This window comes from Panthera onca, chromosome C1, assembly GCF_046562875.1.
Source record: "Panthera onca isolate mPanOnc1 chromosome C1, mPanOnc1 haplotype 2, whole genome shotgun sequence".
Classification (NCBI taxonomy): Eukaryota; Metazoa; Chordata; class Mammalia; order Carnivora; family Felidae; genus Panthera; species Panthera onca.
The window spans coordinates 117,504,312-117,526,543 of record NC_138346.1 but is presented as its reverse complement, the minus strand read 5'-3'; the positions used below and the strand labels follow the sequence as shown (position 1 = coordinate 117,526,543).

Sequence of the window (22,232 nt, the reverse complement as noted above, 5' to 3'; positions counted from 1 at the left end):
GTCTGAATTCCCATTAGAGTGTAATCCTTATGGCAGAGACCCTTAATTACAACGATATCCCCAAAGTTTAGACCAGTGTCTAGCTCACAGTAGACATTTGATACATGCTTATTGAATGAACAAATATCAGAATGGCAAGAAATTGTTTGCCTGATGCTGTGTGGCTAGGAAATAAAGCTAGAAGTACAGGTTAGGGCCAAAATGTATGCCATGCTAAGGATATTGAAATTTTATCCCGTAGGCAAGAATTTCTGTACTTCAAGTATTTGAGTATTCATGATTTTTCACAACTGTAAATAGCCCCCATGCTGTTTCTTGATTAGTGTTTCTCCTTATGTAGACTGACTTCTTAATTAAACAAATTTGCGCTAAATTTAAATATCACTGCCATAAATGTAAAATCTGTATTTTTTTCTACTACAGTTTCAGATTAAAATATAAGTAAAAATGAAAAATGTTTGCCCCTCTACCACCTAAAATCATCTCAGGTAATACCAAGGGTTCCCATATAAAACTTCGGGGAATGCTGTTAAGGACAAGGATAGCTAAGTGATGGTTTAAGCAAGGTAGTGGTGCACTCCTAAGTATTTTAGAAAGAAATCTGACAGTAGTTGAGAGGATGTTAAGAATGAAGGCAGAGGCTGGTAAGGAAGCTATTGCAGTGGTCCAGCCCAGAGATGATAAAGGACTGAACTAAGGCAGTGGATATAGACAAGACAGATTAGGAAGTTTATATAGGAGGTAAACTCAACAGTAAGTGACTGATTAGATCATGGTAAGGAATGGACCTAAGGTTCTAATTTAAGTAACTGGGTAGATAATAATCCTAATAACAGATTTGGGGAGTCAAAGAAGAGCATGTATGAAATGGCTTTTATTTTGAATATGTGACTTCAGAGAGCTTGTGTCATAAATTCAGGTGGTGAGGGGCACCTGGGTGGCTCAGTCGGTTGAGCGACCGACTTCAGCTTAGGTCATGATCTCACTGCTTGTGAGTTCAAGCTCCACATGCAGCTCTGTGCTGACAGCTCAGAGCCTGGAGCCTGCTTCGGATTCTGTGTCTCCCTCTCTCTCTGCCCCTCCCCTGCTTGCTCTCTCTCTCTCTTTCAAAAATAAATAAACATTTAAACATTTTTAAAAATAAGATAAATTCAATTGGTGATGTCATGGAAATATAGATGTAAAAGCTCAAAAGGGTGAAAGAGATTGAGAATGGTGTATAAGATAGAGTTGAAGTCACCATGGTGAGTGAGTTCGCTAGTGGAAATGGGTAGAGCTTGAAGAGAAAGGGTCAGTGACAAAATCCAGGTTCCTCAAATGTCTGAAGGGGAAGCAGAATGCCTTCCCCCAACAGTACAATCTTATTTCTGCCACCCAAAAAATACTAATCAAAATTATCTTTTAGTCTGTTTATAAAAGAAAGGGTCGTTTTAGAGCTCCTCTGATACATATGTCTTAAGAAAGAGTCAATCTGGCTCACTAGACAAAAATCTATTTTTAATTGTATAAAATTATACATATAAAATACATAGAAAGCAGTAAAAAGATAAGTAAAATCTTTAACAATGAAAGTGGACAGATCAGGGAACAATTTTTCTCTAGTTCTTTGGGATCTTAACTGGTTGTTACTTGAGAAAAATAATCCAGGAGGTGCAAAGGAGAAGTTCTTCCCACAACTCACACCCCTTCACACTTCTCAGAGAAAGGAGCATAGGAGAAATGAGGGTTTATGATGTCTGGATTATAAATATCAATAAAAACTGGGTAGACATACCTGTTATTTAACATAGGAGCCTCTACTCTTACCCTACATGTGCTTCGTCGTGTACAGAGATGGGACTTGGAGAATTCCAGGAGGTCCCTTTCAAGCACTAAAACAGTTGCTAGATTCCTTACCACTGATCCCATATGTACTGATCACCAAGATGATTTCAAAAGCAAAAAAGCTGATTTTCATCTTATCCCTGTCTGATCCAAAAGAGCAAATTGTGGCCTATTTCCTAACCTATTTCTAAAAACAAAGTGTATAATCATAGAATGGAAAGTCCAATTTTGCAGAAACAGGAAACATCCCAAGCACATTTTAGAAAGTGCACTGAACTATAATATAGTATAAAGGAGTTTATAGAAACAAAGGGAAAACACATCTTTGAGAGACCTATAAAAAATTCTCCCAAAGAGGAATGCTTTAGCTGTACTCCAGATATTTCTCCCCTATTTCACCCAGGAGAGAGATTGGGGGTGGGAGGCAGAGGGTCTTAAAAACACAGTTGATCATGTAGTCTCTTTTCCCTCCTGCAGTCTCCCCAGGGTTCCAGTTAGGAAGTGCCATAATGCCAGTTGCAACTAACTTTCTTGATCAACTCTTGCTCTAATAACCAACGTGGAAGAAGAGGAAAGAAAAGAGAGAAAACAACTGTGAATCTATGGACATCAAAGGTAGCAAACAGCAGCAACTTTGTGGGAGAGAGAGGAACACGGCCCTCACCAAAGAGGACAAATAATGTTTCCAAAGAGCAACATGAAGGGAAGAGACAGAGTTGGGAAATATGTTTTCCCTCCTACCCATTTCTGCAGACAGGAAGGTTTAAACACAGGGTTCAGTGAAGCTGGGTGAGCAGAGAGGAGTGAAGAGGGAATATTGGAAGAGGCTTCAATGCTGATCCCTTCTGGAGCAAGAACACACCCGGGAAGCTGGTATGGTATCTATGCCCCAGAAGCAACTTAGGTGATAAACACCTAGTTTTGTGTTTATAATTCCTCTCTTCTTCCTGGGAAGTTTCTCAGGAATAATTTGAACAATGAGAAAGCAGCTGTCTACTTCCTTCCAAATTAATAAAGGAAGTCTCAAAATGAAGTACCGCTTGGAGGCAGAGGAGGAGTAAGGGAGTGGCGGGAAGCGGTCGGTGGGGAGTCTAGGCAAGGAAATGTCTAGTCACTGGAGGAACAGCTCAGTACTAAGTAGGCCTAACTCAAGATAAACTCAAGCCAAAGCCTTCATACTCGTACCCTGTTTGGAGTCCAAGAGAAAGCAGGAATGAGGTTGAGGGTGAGGGTGGGGCACACAGACCTTATTCAAACTCCCTGTTAGATTATAAGAACACTTTGTCAATCATTTTGTGCTATTGAAATGACTACACAGAGCTGGGAGTATAAGCACCAACAAAGCTCTGAAGACAGCCTGCTCTTTTTACAAAGTGGAATGGGGATGTTTCAAAGGAAACTACATCCAAAAACTAGAAGAAAAGGGATCTCTCAGCAAATTGGGATCTGAGTGTAGAATTTATACATATACATATATATATCTATATTTTAAAGTATAAAATTGAGAAAGTATGTACAGAAATCATACTAAGTCTTAGAAAAGACATTATCAAAAAGAGCCTGGAGAGGATGGGGAGTATGTGCATGGACGCCTAGCAGTTGGAGGAATGCATATTGCCCAACTGCCCAGCGGCCAGCAGGAGAATATCTTTCTTCTCCTTGTGGAAGCGCAGCTCCTTGCCTGCCAGCCGAGCTTCGTCCAGCTCCCGCTCAGTAGAGGCCAGCTCTCTAGACAGTGCCCCTGGCACACTCTGCTCCCGGCTCACCCAGTCCAATGCCATTTGATGGCGAATATCATCATCCAGGGCCCGGTGTGAATAATGAGCCAACACTTCCTGCAAGGGGAAAGGAAAATGAAGGTTACTGACAAAGTCAAGGTTCATACCAAATGGACCCAAGGGGATGAGGAACTCTTAGCCTTGGAGTCCTAACTGAAGTCAGCACGTAAGTCCTTTAAGGAGATAACTCTTAAGGGAAACTCCCCGTGGGGGAAGCGAGGCAGGCAAAAGAGCTACAGTTAAGATCTAAATAGGAAAGATGTTAGGAATGAAGAGGGTACTTTGAGGCTTTCAGGATTCACAACCTGGTAACTATAGGCCTGCTTATGTCTAACATAACAGCCACCTCGAAATAGTCCTTCTGCAAGACTCCTCTCACAGACAGGGTCTCTTACCTGCCGAGAGCACTGTCTCTCCCTCATGGCCTTAAGGCTGCCATTCCAGTGCAGCAGCTGAAAAACTGTCATTAGTTCCTGGAGGAAGAAGATATGAAGTGCCAGAACAGTGATTTATATTGAGGGTTTGCATCACAATTACATGGGGGACCTTTTACAGAATGTATTTATGTAAGCATCTCTTATACCAACTCTGATGTGCCCTTTGGGGAAGGAAGGTATTTATATATTGAAAAATATTCTAACTTTCTCTCCCTTCCCTTCCAACTGATGATCAATGAGTTAGGGATTAGAAGGAAATATAATATAATATAATATAATATAATATAATATAATATAATATAAATGCAGGTTGATCCATGTTATGAGAGCCATAGTACCTGGAACTCCAACATTGACTTGCCCTTGTTGGATTCCAGCATGAATCGGAAGGCACCAATCCCTGTGTTTGGGTTGTCAGCTTCCTCCCTGTTGCCCTGTAACAGAGGAAAGGAAAAGACAAATAGATTTTCAATCAGGATTATCACCTCAAGCAGCACTGTCCTGTAGAAATATAACACAAGCCCCCAATCTAATGTAACATTTTCTAGTTGCCACGTTAAAGTAAAAATAAACAGGTAAAATTAATGTAAATAGCATGTTTTATTTAAGCTAATATATTCAAAATATAATTTAGCTATACTTAGCATAAAAATTTTTCATGAAATATTTACACTCTTTTTCTTATACCAGGGTTTCAAAATCTGAAGTCTCTTCCACATTTACAGCACATCTTGATTCATACTAGCCACATATCAGGTGTTTAACAGCTACATGTGGCTGGTGGCTATTCTGCTGGTCAGCATAGACCTAGAAGACTCCAAAGTCATCACACATATTAATTCAAGTGACAGAGGTCAATCTGATTTTCCCTATCTTACAAAGAGGGAACACTGAAACATAGAGAAGAACCCCGATTTAGCCAAAATAACAGAGTGAGTCCAACACACAGGATTGGACTAGCCTAGAGGATAATTGGGCAAATGCATTTTCAAGGGAAACAGTAGGAGCCATAAAGCATAGTAAATTCTGGGTAGCAGTTTGGCCTCTTAGACATTTGGCTTGTGTGTTCTAGTGGTTACATGACCCTGTGGGGATAGAACTAAGATTCATTGCCTGTGCAAACAATACGGTATAGACTGGATCTCCTACTAATCTTGAGGCCTTGGGGAAGTCATTTAACCTCTCTGTTCCTGTTTCCTCATCTGTAAAATGGGAATGATCACAGATCTATCTCCTAAGATTGTTTTGAGAATTAAATAAGAAATTATTTAAAAAGGGATAAATGTGGTTTTAAAACTCCAATTATATAAAATGTGGTACATTATTATACTAGACTTGGTATCCAGTTACACAATCCAAATCCATTCTGGTACTGGCTTTGGTTTAGTGGTACTTGATGGCGGTTTAATATTACTGGGGATAATTCCAGACCCTGGGGCTGGCTGGGACTTCCAAAATAAGGGCAGCTGCTTTAGGAAAATAAAACCAGGAGACTTCTGGGAACACAGGGACCCAACTTTCTCCTTCTGCTTCCTGACAAGTTGCCTAATCTTTCTAGCCCATTCTGCACCACCATCCCTGCTCCACGCCTCCCAAGATTCTGCTCTCTTTGAGAAAGGGGACTAGGTAGAAGTGAGGAGCCAATCAAGTTATATCCAAATTCAGTTTATTATGGGGCACTTCTCCATGGGGCTGTACTGTATATGTATTATAATAATTCCATGCGCTTAGTAAGTATATCATTATGTGCTGGCTTATTTGTTTTCACTCTGCTAGAATCAACAAGAAGTCACACAAGATCAACCCATATTATTTTGTGGCTTATGAGAAGCAACATGCCAACCAGTAGTTAATCTTCATGGTGAAGCAAAGAACACAAAATTTGGATTTAAAAAAGAAAAGCTACAGAGAGGAAGGAAAAAGGTAACCTTCACTATTAGCATTTAGGGCCCTGAAGCAATTAACCTGTTTCATGGTTGCCTATAATCATTCAATATGGTACCTTATTCAGTACCTCCAGAGTTTTCCATGATATAGTACATAGAAAGTAATGATTATCTCTGTACAGCCAACTGGGGTATACAGAAGAAGCTGCGGGCAGAGGAGCCCATCTATCCCAGTCCTTGCTCCGGGACAGAGCATGAGCAGCGGAGGGACAGAGAAAGAGAGGGAGACACAGAATCTGAAGCAGGCTCCAGGCTCTGAACTGTCAGCACGGAGCCCGAGGCGGGGCTTGAACTCACAAGCCATGAGATCATGACCTGAGCCGAAGTCAGACCCCCAACTGACTGAGCCACCCAGGTGCCCTGAAATCAATGTGATTTGGAGTATGGCGATTCCATTGGGAAATTAATGAGCAATCTATTAAATTCTCAGTTTTGAGGGGTTAGGCAAATAGAAATATTGGCAGAGAATAAAAACAATATGTTTCCTAAACACTTTGTAGTAGACACTGCTGGTGACCTAGCCGACATCTGTTTCCTTCTTCCTTTACTATAGAACCTTAATCTTGTTCTACTACCTACCATCTCCCATGTATCTCCCTCAGGGAAGAGTGATTTTATCCTCTAATTTCAGTGGGTAAATCCTAACCCATTTTGCTCGTAATTGGTTTTAAGGTGGGAATTCTGGCCATTAGGAAGTAGAAGGAAGGTCTACTGGCGGGATTCTGGGAGAAGATTCCTTACTACTAAAGAGGTACTAAAAGAAGGTCTCAGGGCACCTGACTGGCTCAGTTGGTAGAGCATGCAACTCAATCTCAGGGTCTTGAGTTCAAGCCCCACATTGGGTGTGGAGCCTACCTACTTAAGAAAGAAAGAAAGAAAGATGGTGTCTTTCTGTCTTTGAATATGGTTATATCTGTATTTAATATGTGAAATTCTGTAGTCATCTTGCACCCTTGCATCTGAAGGGAGCCAGCCAAGGACAAAGACAGTATCTAGAGGATGGCTGAATGGAGAGATGGAAAGAATTTGGCTAGTAGATGATGACATTCTTGCCATGGAATCAACCAGCCCTGAAATCTTCTCTACTTCTGGACTTCCTGTCATGTTAGAGAGTAAATTTCCTTTCTTGGTGTATTTCTTAAGTCAGTTTGAAGTAAGATTTTTCTATTATTTGCATCCAAAGGCATCAAAACAGGTAACACGTGCTTAGTGCTTAAATATATTCTCTTCTATCCAGTAATCCTACAGGTATAATTGTTACAGATGAGGAAATTGAGACTTAGATTAAGTAACTTGCTCAAAGCCACATAGCTAGTAGAACCATAATTTCAAAATGATGAACTCAGAGTCCATGCTTATAAGCATTGCTTTCTATAATCCAAACCAGTGTTTCACTTTATAATATATTAGGTGACTTAAGAGTGATAAATGTACTTTCTTAATTTAATTGGCTTTGATCAATATAAAAAATTGTTTTTATTCCTTGTAGATACTTCTGACCAGGGCAAAGAGAAATGGGAGGAAATCAGATGGGTAACAGAGGGAAGCCAACTTATTATCTAAAGTGTTCAACACTAATAAATACACAAACAGATAACTGAAGTGGTTTAGTATATGTAATTACATCTTAACTTCAAAGAGAACAGAAACAGAAAATTGGTCAGACTTTCACCCTATCACCCTATCAGTGAACTTGCAGGAAGGAAGAGAGAAGGCAGTGTTCATTTCCAGGATGCACCCCTAAGCTAGAAAATTCTGAGTCGACTTGGGTTCCAGTCTTGGCTCTACCACTTTCTAGCTACATCCCTTCAGGCAAAATTTCACTTCTATGTTTTTAGTTTCCTTATCTGTAAAACAGGGGTACTAATAGTTCTTATATCTCAGAGCATTATGGTGATGATCAAATGACATAAAATACACATAAATCCCCTGGAACAGTCCCTGACACAAAGTAAATACTCAATTAGGATTAGCTGTGATTATCATCATCATTATCATCATCATCATCATCATCATTTGAAGGAACATTCTTTTGAAAGAGAGTAAAAAAATTACCCACCCCATTCATGGAAAGGAAAAAAATAAAAACTAAGACACTGTATTATAAAGTGTTCTTTATTAATAGGAGAGGTCACAGAGATGAATGGCAATAAGAAAAGTCATAAAAATTAAAAAAAAAAAAAAAAAAAAAAAGAACAGTGAAGTAAGAAGGGAGTAAGGTCTTAAACCAAAATTGGGAAAAGCAAAATTCAAGCTCAGGTTTTATTTTGAAATATCTCTAAAATTCCACAAATCTTGAATTAAAGGTTTCTAGATACCAAAGAGATACAATGAAAGAGGCAAAATACCAACAAAAACATAAACATACACATAGAATCAGTGATTGAGACATAGGGAGCATGTAATATGCAAGATCGACAGAAAATAAATTCCTGTCTATACAGGAAAGAAAACAAGAAATCCCACTCTGATTCCCAGTGATTTACAAGACTTCCCAGCCAGCCAGTTCTCCCATCCCCCACTTTCTTTTCTTTGAACTCCCTGTAACTTACATTGAAAGATGCCAGGGCCTCAGAGACACTCTTCTCAATGAACTCATCAGTGATTCTTCGGGAAGGGTGTTCATTAAACACAGAATTCATCAGTGCAATCTTTGCAGCACTCCGCCGGGCCTCAGCTTTTGTGGGGCAAAACTAGGCAGGACAGAGAGAGAGAAAATATGTATATATGTGTGTCTGAGAGAGAAAGGAAGGAACAGTGGGAGGGAAACATTAGGATAGAAGACACTTGGGTAGTCTTTGGAAAAATCAGTTTGTACAGTATACCCTCCAAAGTTTGTTTTGTAAAATGGTTGAGGCATTTGGAAACATAATTTTGATTCAACATCCTGAAGTCATTAAGGAACTGGAGACGGCTATAGCTCATACCAAATTGAATGCAGAATGAGGAAGGCTGCTGAAGTCAGCATGTAACCACTGGATATAAAAAATACGCCCGTTTCAACTGTCAACAGAATTAATTACTCAAAAGCCAGAATCTGGCCAGCCTGTTAGAAATTTGTATCTTGCTCTCCTGTTCCATGCACAGGCAAGATTTCTTTTCATCCCTCTAGATAAGCTAGGAGTAGAATAGGTCTTCTCTAGGTTGCTTCTGCAGAGGAGGCCTCTAGTCTCTACCAGAAGCGCCCATCCAGGATTCTTGGACTTCACTTTTCGCTGTGAGCAGGCAGTTCCCCCACTAATGCAGTGAGTCAATGAGCTATCCCTGAGCAGAGCCCAAGGTCTGAAGAAGGAATGTGTAGTCTTTTTCCCCCCAGGGGAAGCAAGGAGGAGAGGGGTAGCAAGGAGAAGGAAAGCTGACCTGAACAAAGCAAGAAAATATTAAAAGTTAATTCATGTTTTTTACATTGTCTCCAACATAGATATCATAGACCAAGCCTGATTTTCAGAAGTCTTAAATCACTCAACCTCAAATCCCCATAGTATTTGTTTATATAATTCATCATCACTGGCTGCCTCAAAGGCCTGTGTCTCCTGTCATTTATGATTAGGGTCAGAGGAAAGGAAGAAAGTAATGTTATGGCTTTTAAAAGTAGACCAGGATATGTTCACTACTTAACCACCTTAATATCAATAACTCCCGATTTTCTTTAGCTGACAGGTGTCTCTGAGACAGAATATGGAGCTTGGTACATTAACCCTGAGTTGTCTTCTGCAATTTCTCCATTCCTACTTCTCTGTTCACTAGGCTGCTGCTCATTCTATAGTATGGTATTGTTCCTGAAAGGTCATCCATCCATGAAGAAAACCACCAGGAGAAATTTCACCTGCCAAAGTGGGTATAGAAGACACAAGCTAAAACAGGCCAAGATAGATAGTACTGTTCTTTGGGGGGAAATAACAGAAATCAAATGACTATAATGATCCAATTATGGGCATCACCATAAAATTATCAAATCTTTATTCAACAATAAGATGAGGTGAGAGAAGGAAGGGGAGATCTTATTCTCTAGGAGAGAAAGAAGAAACATTAGTCATCCTGAGCATATATTTATTTCTCTGAAATTGTTGGGGTTCTGAGGGGAAAAAAATTAGTCACCTTATTTGAAATGAAGCCTCTTCAGGACTTTTCTGTTTGAGGCAGGAACTGAACTGCAATGGCCCTGTTTCATGCCACAGATTTATTAAATGTCTACTCTTTGCTGTGTGCTGAGTGGGTGGTAAAGATCTAAAACTGACTGAGAAAGAAGACAGACATAATCTCTACCTCCATGGAGCATAATCCACTAGGTGAAATAATTATGATATGTCATGATAAGTAACATGATAAGGGAAGTTCAAGGTGGCACATAGCAGGGGTTATACCTTTGTCTAAGGGTTATACAAGCCTTAGAAACAGAACAAAATGTCTATTATCTTCTCTAAATTCCTATTCAGACTCTATATTGACATCTCAGAAGGCTACCTTCCTATGGTCGATGTAAAAAATCCATCTTTGATGATAACATTCACACTAGTCAAATTTCTTCTTACCCTATAATAACAACCAGTCTCCATCATCATATATCACAGCTCTTTCATATAATTGTAGAATGCTAGCACTAGAAAGACTTTAGAAATAATCTAACCTATCTCCTTCATCTTATAGATGGGGAAACTGAGGCCCAGATAATTTACCTGACTTGCCTGCTGGTGGCGGGGGGTGGGGGGGGGGGGCAGGGGGGATGAGAATTTGGATCTTCTAATTCTTAGATGAATACTATTTACACCATACATAGTCCCTCCACTTTGGCCTCTTAAAGAACACAAACATTGCTTTCTTGAGTAATTTGCCTATGAAAAAGTACTGGGGATAAGGAATATTACTCTGTGTTCTCAAAAAGAGATGGCAGGAAGTTGGACAGATTAGAACATGGGGCAGGTGCTGGTAGTCTGGATATACTAAGGGCGTATTCATAACTGCTCAAATTCAAAGTGGGTGTGAGTTTTTGTAGGCTGAAAGAAAAGCCACTGAGGTTCTTTTGTGGTTAAATGAGCCTCAGATGCTGATCAGAATGATCTGCCCAGAATTGGTTTCAGGTCCTCAAATATGTGATTTCTGACAGAGATTTAATGGCCAAAGTGATGGAGAAAACCACCGCTAGCACCTAAGCATTTCTCCTTGCTACTGCCACCTTGGAACTCTTACCTGGAAGCTCCCAAAGCAACTTCCCCCGGGCAGAGTGACATAGCAGACATAAGGAGGGCTGTTGGAGGGAACCATTTCATAAACCACCAGAGCCCCGTTCTTCAAGTCTGCCCCACGGGACTGCTTCATCTGCCAGAATTCCTGAAGTGCCTCCACCACATTCACTGCAAAAGAGAAGCAGTTAAGTTCAGCAATGAGAACACCTCAAAAGTAGTTCTGTGCTTCCATACAGTATCTGTATCCTATACTGACATGAAGGGTCTGACCTGCCCTAGCTCCTTACCGATTAAAAGCATTTAAACTTATAAACCTAGACTCTGATTAAAGCATTTGCACAGGAAGACCAGAGGATGCCTGGCCTCCTACACCACCTCTCTAGTTCACATTTTGGTTAGTCCTAACACCAAAGCAGAATAACTTAAATATTGGAGGCAGAGTTTCCAGGTCAGCAGACCATTATCCCCACCTGATGAAGTGCAAGTAATCATTCCACAATTGGTCAGGTGGCCTAGAGTAATAAACACCAGCACGAGAAGTGCGTTTACTGAACGCTTCCTGTGTGTCATGCACTGCCTTAAGTGCTTTACCTATTTAATCACAAAAACCTTATGAGGCAGGTACTTTTATTATCCCCATTTTACAGATGAGTGAAGTGAGACATAGAGAAGTTAAATGACTTGCCCAAGGATATAATAGCGAGAAAGTAGCAGAGCAAGAATTCAAACCCACGCTGTCTTGGTTCCAGAGTCAATGTTCCTAAACCTCATGTGATACTGCCACTCAAGGAAATGTGGTCCTTCTAGCCATTCTCAAACCTGTGCTTCTGGTGAGCAAACCCATAGCCAGATTCCTTTTCCATCTTGGAATTTTATATGATACACACACACACACACACACACACACACACACACACACACACACTGTGTGTGTGTGTGTGTGTGTGTGTGTGTGTGTGTGTGTGTTTGAGCATGAATTTCTCTTCTGAGGATTTCCCTAGGTTTAAGTGGTTTTTGGAGGAACTGTATATTGGGAGACTCTCCTTCACAGGTCTCTTGTGGTCCTTTCCAGCTTGCTGGGTATGCCAAGATTTCAAGGACTTGGCTGCTCTTTACTTGGGCCATTTCTCAGGATTGTGTTTGCAGCAAGAAACCCAAGGGATGAGGTAACGTCTCCCTCTGGGACAAAGAACAAGCCTGCTTACTGCCTACAATGACATGGCAGGTTCCTCCAGCTCAGCATTCTTCTTCTGTAATGTGACCTATGGCCTGTGCAAGCATCCACCTGAGCCCTTCACGTCAGACTTGGGAGGCAAGGGGAACTGATGCAAACAAATCTGATGCTTATGCTACCTGTTGTATTATGAGCAATAAAGTCCTTTGTCTCTGACCCAGAAGTCTCTTGACTTCTGCCACTTCTAGCAAACAGTAGCCAGCTAATGTATTAGGGTAAAATCAAACCCCAGACTCAAGACTGTGTTCCAGAATAGTTCCCCTCATCCCCCCATACTTGGGCAAAATCATTGCACAAATATGTATGGAGTACCTACTCTGTGTTAGACTATGTGCTGGATGCTAGGCTACAATAGTGAACAAAACCATACCTGTTCCTCTTCCTTATGCAGTTTACAACCTAAAGAAGAAGTGAGAGGGATGCCTGGGTCGCTCAGTCAGTTAAGCATCCAACTCTTGATTTCGGCTCAGGTCACGGTCTCATGATTCATGGGATCGAGCCCCACATCAGGCTCCTGACAGTGTGGAGCCTGATTGGGATCCTCTCTCTGCCCCTCCCCACCTCCCCTGCTTGTGTGCTTGCTTGCACATGCGCATGCTCTCTCTCTTAAAATAAATAAGTAAACTTAAAAAAAATTAAAAACCCCGTCCATTAAAAATAATAATAAAACAAAGAGGGAGAGGGGTGCCTGGGTGGCTCAGTCAGTTAAGCGTCTGACTTCGGCTCAGGTCATGATCTCGTGGTTTGTGAGTTCAAGCCCCGTGTTGGGTTCTGTGCTGACAGCTCAGAGCCTGGAGCCTGCTTCGTATTCCGTGTCTCCTCCTCTCTCTGCCCCTCCCATGCTCATGCTCTGTCTCTCTCTGTGTCTCAATAATAAATAAACGTTAAAAAAAAAAAAAAAAACAGGGAGAGAAAGAGATTAACCAGATATCTCAAGCAAATGAAAAATCGCAACTGTGATCAGTGCTATAAAGGAGTCTGGTAGATGGGAAAGGTCATAGGGACTTCTGACCTCATGGAGAAGGCCAAAGAAAGCTACCTAGCCAAGGTGATATTTAAGTGCAGATATGAGTATGAATTCACTAGGCAAAAAGGTAAGAGAAAGAGTTCTGAACAGAAGGAATAACACACACAAAGGGTCTGTAGCAGCAGAAAAGACAGAAAATAAAGGGACCAGTGTGGTTCAAAAAGTGAGAGCAAGGGAAAGGGTCGTGCAAGATAAGATTGCAAAAGGAAGCAGGAACCAGACCAAAGTGGACCTTGCAGGCCACGCTAGAGTAATGGCTTTATCTTAACAGCAGTGGGAAGCCACTGAAGGGCTTAAGACAGAAGGAAGGATGAGATCAGTTTTCCTTTGGAAAGAATCACTTTGACTTCAGGGTTCCAGACATTTCAAGTGGCTTTAACAAAAGCCTCATAATAATAAATGATCAAATGCCTTCTTCATTATCTTCCAACATGACCACTCTCTACTCTCAGTTACAAGGACTCATTCATTCTTTTATATTGTGTTAGTTTAGGTCTGCCAAGGAGAAGACACCAAGATGGGATAAACATGCAAGAGATTTATTGGAAAGGAAGTAGGAGAAGGGAGAGGCTTCAGACCCAGATTGAAGGTCTGACACCTATGGAAGGGGGGTGGGAAAGAAGGTCTGGATATGAGAGACGCAGCTGGCAGTGCATTTCCAAGAAAGGTTTGGCCAGGCCAGAGGGAAGTCCCCAAGCCGGAGAAATCCCACATTGTACCAACATGTGCCTCAGTTAGTGCCCCTGCTGGGCTCGGTCGCTGACTGAGGGCAGCCTGCAGGATGTGTGGCCTCGGTGCACATGAGGTGATGGACACAGAGAGGACAGCAGCTTAAGGCTGCCAGTCAGTTATGCCCCTGCAGCAGGAGATATGAATAGCACATTTTCATGGCTGCCACACACACATTAGGCAGAAAGTGTGAGCACTTAATATGTACATAGCTCTCTATTCTAAGTATTAGGGACGCAAAGGTGAATAATACAAATCCCCAGCCAGCGAGGTGTCCCAAACCTAGTGGCCAGAAATAACTGGTATTTCCCTGCTCTGCAACTGAAGCAAGCACTCCCTGCACCAGCCAGAGCTTGAAAGCCGCGCAAGCTCTTTCCTAACACCCTATATTTAACTGACTTTTTAGAATGTTCATTCTTCCATTAAAAGGCAGCATTAAAAGGAAACTCTGTCTTTCCCACCCTTAGTTTTGGCAGGGGCTCTTCAGAGGTCACTGCTGCCCAGAAAGCTTAGCCATCTTTGTTCTTTCCATTGAGATCTTTTCAGCCCCAGTTCCCTCTTTGAGACAATTTAGCACAATGCGTTGGGTGACAGCTCTCCTGACATGCAAACAACAGGGAGAATATTGAAATAAAGAGAAAGGGGAGGAAACCATTGTAAACGGGAAGATCCTATGAAAAAGCATATGTCCATTCTGATATCCAGTTAAATCTCTCTTGGTACACAGTGCAGGACTAGTTTTTAACAATTATTCAAAGCCAAAGGAGATAGGGAGTCTTATGTCAGAAATGGATGAAATGGGAAATTGGGCAGAATTAAACGATCGGGAGAAAAGCAATGAGCTGTGATCTGCATTTGAAATACCTCACAGGCTCTTTGATTTTTAGAGCTGACAGGGACTTCAGAGACCATCTAGTCCAATTCAGGCCACAGAAGGGGAAATGACCTGCTTGAGGTCACACACCTGTGACAGAGCTAGAGACTGAATGTGTAAGACATCCTGATGCCAATTTGGTCCAAGACCTGGTCCATGGTTGAGCCTCATGGGAATTCACAAGCCCCCTAAAACCCACAATGAAGTCATGTGTGTGTGTGTAGAGTATGTGGTGGGGGAGAGGGCGCCCATAGGTTTTATCAGATTTCCAGTGAGGAACCATGCATCTAATGGTTTACATGAGGATGCTTAAAGAACTGTGAGGTGCGAGGGTTAGCAATGACCAAGACGTACACATCTGACACCTACAATTGCTTTTTAGGAGTCACTGGAGGATGCTGGACTAAAAGAGACAAGAAAGACCAAGATAGGTACATTAAAAAAATTTTTTCTTAATATTTATTCATTTTTTGAGAGAGAGAGAGAGAGAGAGAGAGCGAGTGAGCATGAGTGGGGGAGGGGCAGAGAGAGGGAGACACAGAATCCGAAGCAGGCTCCAGGCTCTGAGCTGTCAGCACAGAGCGTGACATGGGGCTCAAACTCACAAACCCAGGAGATCATGACCTGAGCTGAAGTCGGACGCTCAACCGACTGAGCCACCCAGGCACCCCAATAGTGAGGTATATTTAAGTGTTTGTACCATGATGTTGAACAATAACAAAAAGACTAATTTTGGTTTTGGTCCTTAGGAGATAAAATATTAATGTTGAAATGGGATGAGAGGTACAGATTGTACAACTGTCATACAGTGAAATCATTAAACCAGAGTGAAACCATTAAAACAACACATGAAATTACATTAAAAAAATTTATATCATAAAAATAAATACAATGTTGTGGTGAGAGAGCACGAATAAATAGCTAATGGAGGTGTGCCTGGGTGGCTCATTTGGTTAAGCGATCAACTTCAGCTCAGTCATGATCTCAAGGTTAGTGAGTTTGAGCCCACATCCGGCTCTCTGCTGTCGGTGCCAAGCCCACTTTGGATCATCTGTCTCCCTCTCTTTTTGCCTCTCCTGCACGTGCACGGACACATTCTCTCTCTCTCTCTCTCTCTCTCTCTCTCTCTCTCTCTCAAAAATAAATAAACATTTTTTTAATAGCTAATACAATTGAGAGATGAATGAGAAGATTCTCCCTGGTCATACAGGATGGCGAGAGTAGGCTGGCCCAGCTTAATTCACATTATTTTGAAGATAGGGAAGCTAGTTAACAATATTCCATCTGATGCTTCCTATTTTCAACTTGTAAAACATGCCCCTGAATAGCCGATAGTGCATAAACTCCTTGGAAGGAAGGGATTGCAAGATGACAGTGACTTTAGGAGAGGACTATGGTAGGCTGAAAAATGCCCCCTGCTAAGATGTCCATGCTGTGATCCTTAGAACCTGTGAATGTCACCTCAGGTGGCAAAAACTTTATAGATGTGATTAAGGACTTGAGATGGGGTGATTAACCCAGATCATCTGGGTGGACCCTAAATGCAATGACAAGGGTCCTTCGGGAAGGAGAACTGATGAAGCACAGAAGAAGAGAGGGCAGTGTGAACACAGAGGCAGACATCAGAGTGATGCTGTCACAAGCCAAGGATGCTGGCAGCCCCCGGAAGCTGGAAGAGGCAAGGTCACAGTTTCTTCCCTAGAGCCTTTGGTGGGGATAGGGGAGCACAGACCTGCTGACACCTTGATTTTGGTCCACTGACACCGATTTTGGACTTCTCACCTCCAGAACTGTGACAGAATACATTCCTGTTGTGTTAATCCCCCAGATGTGAAATAATTTGTTAGAACAGCTACAGGAAATCAACACAGGTCTAATCCAACATCCCCCAAATTGGAAATATCCAGCCTTTTAACTCCATAGTCACTTATCAGCAAAAAAGCTGTGGTTCTGAGGAAAAGGAATGACGATGAAACAGAAAATACCACACAAGATTCATTCGTTCAACCTAGTGGAGTAAGTAGCTGGGCAGAACGTCCAATCACGTAACCATACTGTGATATCAAGGGAGAGCAACAATTTCAAAGATACAGGTTTCAAGAGGGCAATCCAGAAGTTACAGAGTAAGCAAAGTGACTTGGTCATTCAGTCTATCATGCCAGTTTTAGAGACTGCCAGCTGTCCACATCAGAAGGGGAGTACATGCCATGAGTAAAAAGGGGCAAAGGCAATGGTAATGCTACCAATACCCATCATCTGCAGTTTTCAAAGGGTTTCCAAATGCATAATAATAGCAACCACCATTGAATCCTAACTGCGTGCTGTGTGGTTTATGCTCATTACCTCATTTAATCCGCACAAAACTATCAAGGTAAGTGTTATAATACCCATTTTTCAAACAGTGAACAAGCTGGGGCACCTGGCTGGCTCAGTCAGAAGGGCAAGCAATTCTTGATCTTGGGGTTGTTAGTTTGAGCCCCACATTGGGTGTAGAGTTTATTTAAAAAATCAGATCTTGAGGGGCGCCTGGGTGGCTCAGTCTGTTGAGCATCTGACGCTTGATTTTGGCTCAGGTCACGATCTGCTCTCACAGTTAGTGGGTTTGTGTCCCGCATCCTTCCAGCTCTGCACTGACAGTGGGAAGCCTGCTTGGGAGTCTCTCTCTCTCTCTCTCTCTCTCTCTCTCTCCCTCTCTCTGCCCCTCCCCCGCTTGTGCTCTCTCTCAAAATAAATAAATAAACTTTGATAAAAGAAAAACATTAAAAAAAAAAAAAAAGTGAACACGTTAAGGAACAGGCCACAGTGGCAGAACCAGGATTTAGAACCAATGTTTGCCTCACAGCTAACCCTCTTTCTGGTGCACTATCCTGCCTTATTGTACCATTAACCTTCACACATACTCTGTGAAGTGGACTGTGAGCTCCATGAAGATAGGGACTCAGTATCTGTCTTGTTCACCACAGCATCTGGTGGTCAATAAATATTTGTCCAATGAATGGAACAGATGAGGCCTAGGGAGATTAAGCAATTTATCCAAGATCACATAGCCACTGTTTGACAGGGCCAGGTTCTCTGATTCCAAACCCTGTGCACCACAAGCTGATTAAAATCCTACAGCATACTGAGTTATGTGTGTATCTTGGGTGGGGATTGAGGGTGGAGGCGAGGGGAGAGGTATAGGACAGATGGGTGAAATAACAGAAGAGTTTTGTTTTGGTTTTTGTGTTTTTAAAACAAATGCTGTGGTCCCACATGCATGCTGGTAAATCTAAAGACTGTGACTAGAAAAGGTGATCTGGGAGCAGTCGAGAAGAAGGTGAAGGATATGAATTGAAGATGATACAGTAAAGCATTGCTGGATCAGATAATGGCCTGGGCAAAGATCAAGGTGAATTATATTCAGGGGAATAGGGCCAGCCCCCAAATACCGGGCCATCAGTCACAAGGGTATGTGGGTACATACCCTATTTTTTTTTTTTTTTTTTTTTTTTTTGCCTATTAATCGAAGCAGAATAAGTGATTCCATGTGGTGAAGGACTTCTGAGCCAAATCGGCAGAGAGTTGGCTTGCCTAAAGCTGAATTATCTGCCAAACTCTCCCAAAGTACTGGCTGGACACCCAGACTGGAAATGAGAAACTCGGGAATAATGAGGAGTGTGGTGGGAGGTAGGGAGGTTGGAAGAAGGAGTCTGAAGCCTGACTGATTGCTCTTTGTCAGTAAAATCCCCTTGCTTCTTCATCCTGTCTAAGGAAATGAAAAAGTTTTTACAGTACTCTCAGTTTAGATGCCAAACCAGAGGCTTTCCAGGTAACACCAACAAGAAAGAGGGCACACTCCTCTACAATTCTAATAAATGCCTGTAGGTTTCCAAGAAGAAGGGTTCATTTTAGGGTGATTGCCCCTATGCCCAGAGGCAAAGACCTCCCCTTGGTCTCAAAGAGACTGGAAGCAGCAGCAGGACAATAGCTGATGGCAGTTCCATCACGAGGCCCTGTTAAATCTCGGAATTAAACTAGACAAACAACTATCTCCCATCATGATGAATTTCAGAAGCACATGCATTTACATTCCCAGCATCTAGCAGAGTGCCAGCCCCAGGGTAGGAGTTCAAAATGTTGAAGAACTAAAGGAAACTGATGGTAAACATATCACTAGGCACATAGAGCAAAATGGATCTAAAAATCTGATTTCTTTGGATCTACACTGTAGAATCTTTGGATCTACACTGACAGAATCTAAGAATGGGAGAAAATGAGATGTGTTCTTTCAAGGGTATATGAACCAATAAATTTGAGGTAATACTCCCATCGTGTGTCAGGTGCAATATCTCATTTAACCCCCTAATAACCCTTGAGGAAACTGCAGTTTGGTGAGGTTAAGTCACTTCCCCCAAAACATAACTGGCAAGTGACAGAGATTTAGTTTGGGATTTAACCCACACTTGTCTGCCTCTGAAACCCGCGTAAGCTCTTTTCACTACACTTTCATAGGGAGGTGGAAAAAAGGCATTACAGTCTACAAAGAAAGCCCTGCAACCTTTCTTTGCATTATTGTTCAACTAGAAGGTTAGAGATATAGTCACTTTCAGCTGAGGCAGGATTTAACCAAGCAGAAAAAAATGATGTCTCAGAAACTCCAGACCTAAATTCTGTATCCCACACCCCTCACTATATTGTGTTACTTGTTACACTATAAATCTGGAGCTCAAACTCAGGAAATTCTGCACTGATTAAACAAAAACAACAAAGAAAATCCTCACAGTCCCTTTCTCAGAAACCCTAGAAATTAGGCATCTGTAAGATGAAGATTTCTAATGGAAATAGGGTTTCTGCCTGGCTCATTTCCACAGAATTTAACATTGAGAGAGCCAAAGCCTGGGATTTATCCTCAGTTTCTGGGAAAGGGCCAGGAAAACAGAGCCAGACAGACAGAGAGGCCAGAGTTGTGAGGCTCCGTACTTAAAAAGACACCAAAGTGAGGTACTAAGTCACAGGAGGCTGGTATGGGCTCAATGGTATGGTTCCAGATTTAAAAGCACAATTTTAAGTGACTTGTGAAGGCACTACCTAATTCCCCCAGCAATTCTGAAGCTGCACTGGAAATTTCAGGGTGAGGGGTAAGTAAGAAAATTATTCAAAAGTCAAGGTTAAGGAGATAGATGGAGGGGCACCTGGCTGGTTCAGTCATTGGAGCATGTGACTCTTGATCTGGGGGTTGTGAGTTCCAGCTCCATGCTGGGTATAGAGATGACTTAAAAAATAAAAATCTTTAAAAAGAAAGATTAAGTAGGTGGGATAAATTAATGGCGGGCGGGGGGGGGGGGCAGGAATTGCTGAGATCACAGAAGAAATGTTGAGAGGGTGAGAAATGCCTTGGATCTGAGATAAAAGATAGGATCCTACACAATGGGGACGGGTCCTCAAAGGCAAAGAGATGTGAAGGTATTAAGCTACAGGAAGAATTCCATTTCTGAAGGAGAAAAGGTTGGGAAGAAAAGAGGGTTGTTATTTGTAAAAAGGGGTCCGTGGAGAATATAGTAGTACCTCAATAAAGAGGAGGCGGGGAGAGGTGTGTATAAGTGAGAGAGAGAGAGAGAGAGAGAGAGAGAGAGAGAGAGTGTGTGTGTGTGTGTGTGTGTGTGTGTAGCCCAGAAGGAAACTCCCCAAAAGGAAATGCATGTGAGGGCTCTGCGCCAGGAAAAGCGATCCAGAGGACTATGGGAGCAAGGCTCCTCTACAGAGGGTGTCCCGCAGGAGGCCAGAGCCGCAGACTCACCTCGGCCATAGCCCTGCGTGTGCTTGGCGAAGCTCCTCACCACCGCCTCCACGGCCTCCCGCAGCACCGCGGGGCTGCCGGCGGAGCCCGGGGGCAGCGGCAGCCCCGGGGCCCCGGACAGGAGCAGGGGCGGCGGGGGCGGCGCGGGGGGCGGCGGTGCGGGCGGGGGGCCTGCCGGGGGTGTGGCGGTGGCAGCCGCGGCCCCAGTCACTCCGGGCCGAAGCGCTCGCAGAGTGCCCCTCCCGCTGGTGCCCACTCCGGGCTGCAGCCGCTGTGCTCGCATGGTCTCCATCCCGTCCGCCGGTGGAGCAGCGGCCCCGACCCTGCCAGCCTGGCGAGCTGAAGGTCCCAGCCACCCCCCGCCAGCGAGAGCCCAGGGACTGAGGCGGTGCCGCAGCCCCGCCGTCAGTCAAGCGGGGGCGGGGACGAGCCAGGTCCTCTACGAATCAGCAGAGACTGGGCGGGAGCTGGAGGGCTCCACTCCGCCATAGGCAAATTAGGGAGGAGGGCGGAGGTTCTGAGCAACCAATTGCAAAGAGACAAAGCGATACTCTTTTTAAGGGAGAAGCTTATCCTGGGCGCTTCGTTGGGAATCCTGTGGGGAGTCCTGGAAAACAAGTCAGACCCCGGGGGCGAGGCTTGGGTGCCGGGAAGGCCCGGATGCCAGGCTGAGGAGAATTGTACGTAGACAGAGTGAGAGGATTCTTAGGGATCGTTTGTCCAACGATTTCATTTCATAGATGTAGATGAGGAAACAAGACTCAGGAGTTACTCCCCACTTCTACTTTTCCAAGATCACATACAACGGGTTGGGGAGCTAAAACAAGGAAGGACATTTAATGAGCATACACTTACTCTACGTCAGACACCATGCAATGTACTTTAAGTGCAGTGTCTTACTCAATCACAATGACTAACTAGAGTTTATTATTTTACAGATAAGGCAACGGACACTCAGAAAGGCTAGATACATTGCCCAAAATTAAAGCTAGGAGATGGCAAAGAGGGATTCAAACATCGGTCTTCTGATTCCCAATACTTTGATCTTTTAGTTATACCACACATCGTTAGGTAATTTTCTGACTTCACCTATTCTAAGTTGGGAGAAACAGTAAGGAAGAGTGGAATGGGCCGCTCCCTTAACCTCCCATTAGAGCGAGGAAGAACTGGAAGATATGCAGAAATCAGAAAACCGAGAAGTCTAAGGGGACAGATTAAGACAATTACCCTTGTTCATGACCTGTCAGGCTGGGTTCCTCTGATTACTCTTACACACACACACACACACACACACACACACACACACACACTACACATCCTTTGTCAGTAGACCATCATGCCATTTTTACCTAGGTGAAGCTATACTTCTCTCCATCCACCCCCCTGCAGTGGCTCAGGATGGGGAAATGAAAGTCAGAAGTAGA

At 42.9% G+C, this 22,232-nt stretch overlaps 1 protein-coding gene across 1 annotated transcript; it reads right to left on the bottom strand.

Annotated features, from left to right (window-relative positions):
* Positions 1-1,478: 1,478 nt before the first annotated feature.
* Positions 1,479-21,198, bottom strand: LIX1L (limb and CNS expressed 1 like). The gene is made up of 6 exons (XM_060622259.2): positions 20,809-21,198; positions 11,173-11,336; positions 8,538-8,678; positions 4,378-4,473; positions 3,998-4,075; positions 1,479-3,659 (listed from the first exon to the last, which is right to left on the bottom strand). Exons 1-6 carry the CDS (start codon positions 21,098-21,100, stop codon positions 3,417-3,419), a joined length of 1,014 nt encoding a protein of 337 aa, XP_060478242.1. The 5' UTR covers positions 21,101-21,198; the 3' UTR covers positions 1,479-3,416.
* Between the last annotated feature and the right edge of the window lie 1,034 nt (positions 21,199-22,232).

What these genes read in the sequence shown, in the direction of transcription:
- LIX1L (XM_060622259.2), bottom strand. Translation starts at nt 21,100, where the DNA reads ATGGAGACCATGCGAGCACAGCGGCTGCAGCCCGGAGTGGGCACCAGC. An exon ending in CACGCAGGGCTATGGCCGAG is followed by an intron (nt 11,337 to 20,808) that starts GTGAGTCTGCGG and finishes TCTCTTTTGCAG; the next exon opens with TGAATGTGGTGGAGGCACTT. An exon ending in AGAGACAGTGCTCTCGGCAG is followed by an intron (nt 3,660 to 3,997) that starts GTAAGAGACCCT and finishes TTCCCCTTGCAG; the next exon opens with GAAGTGTTGGCTCATTATTC.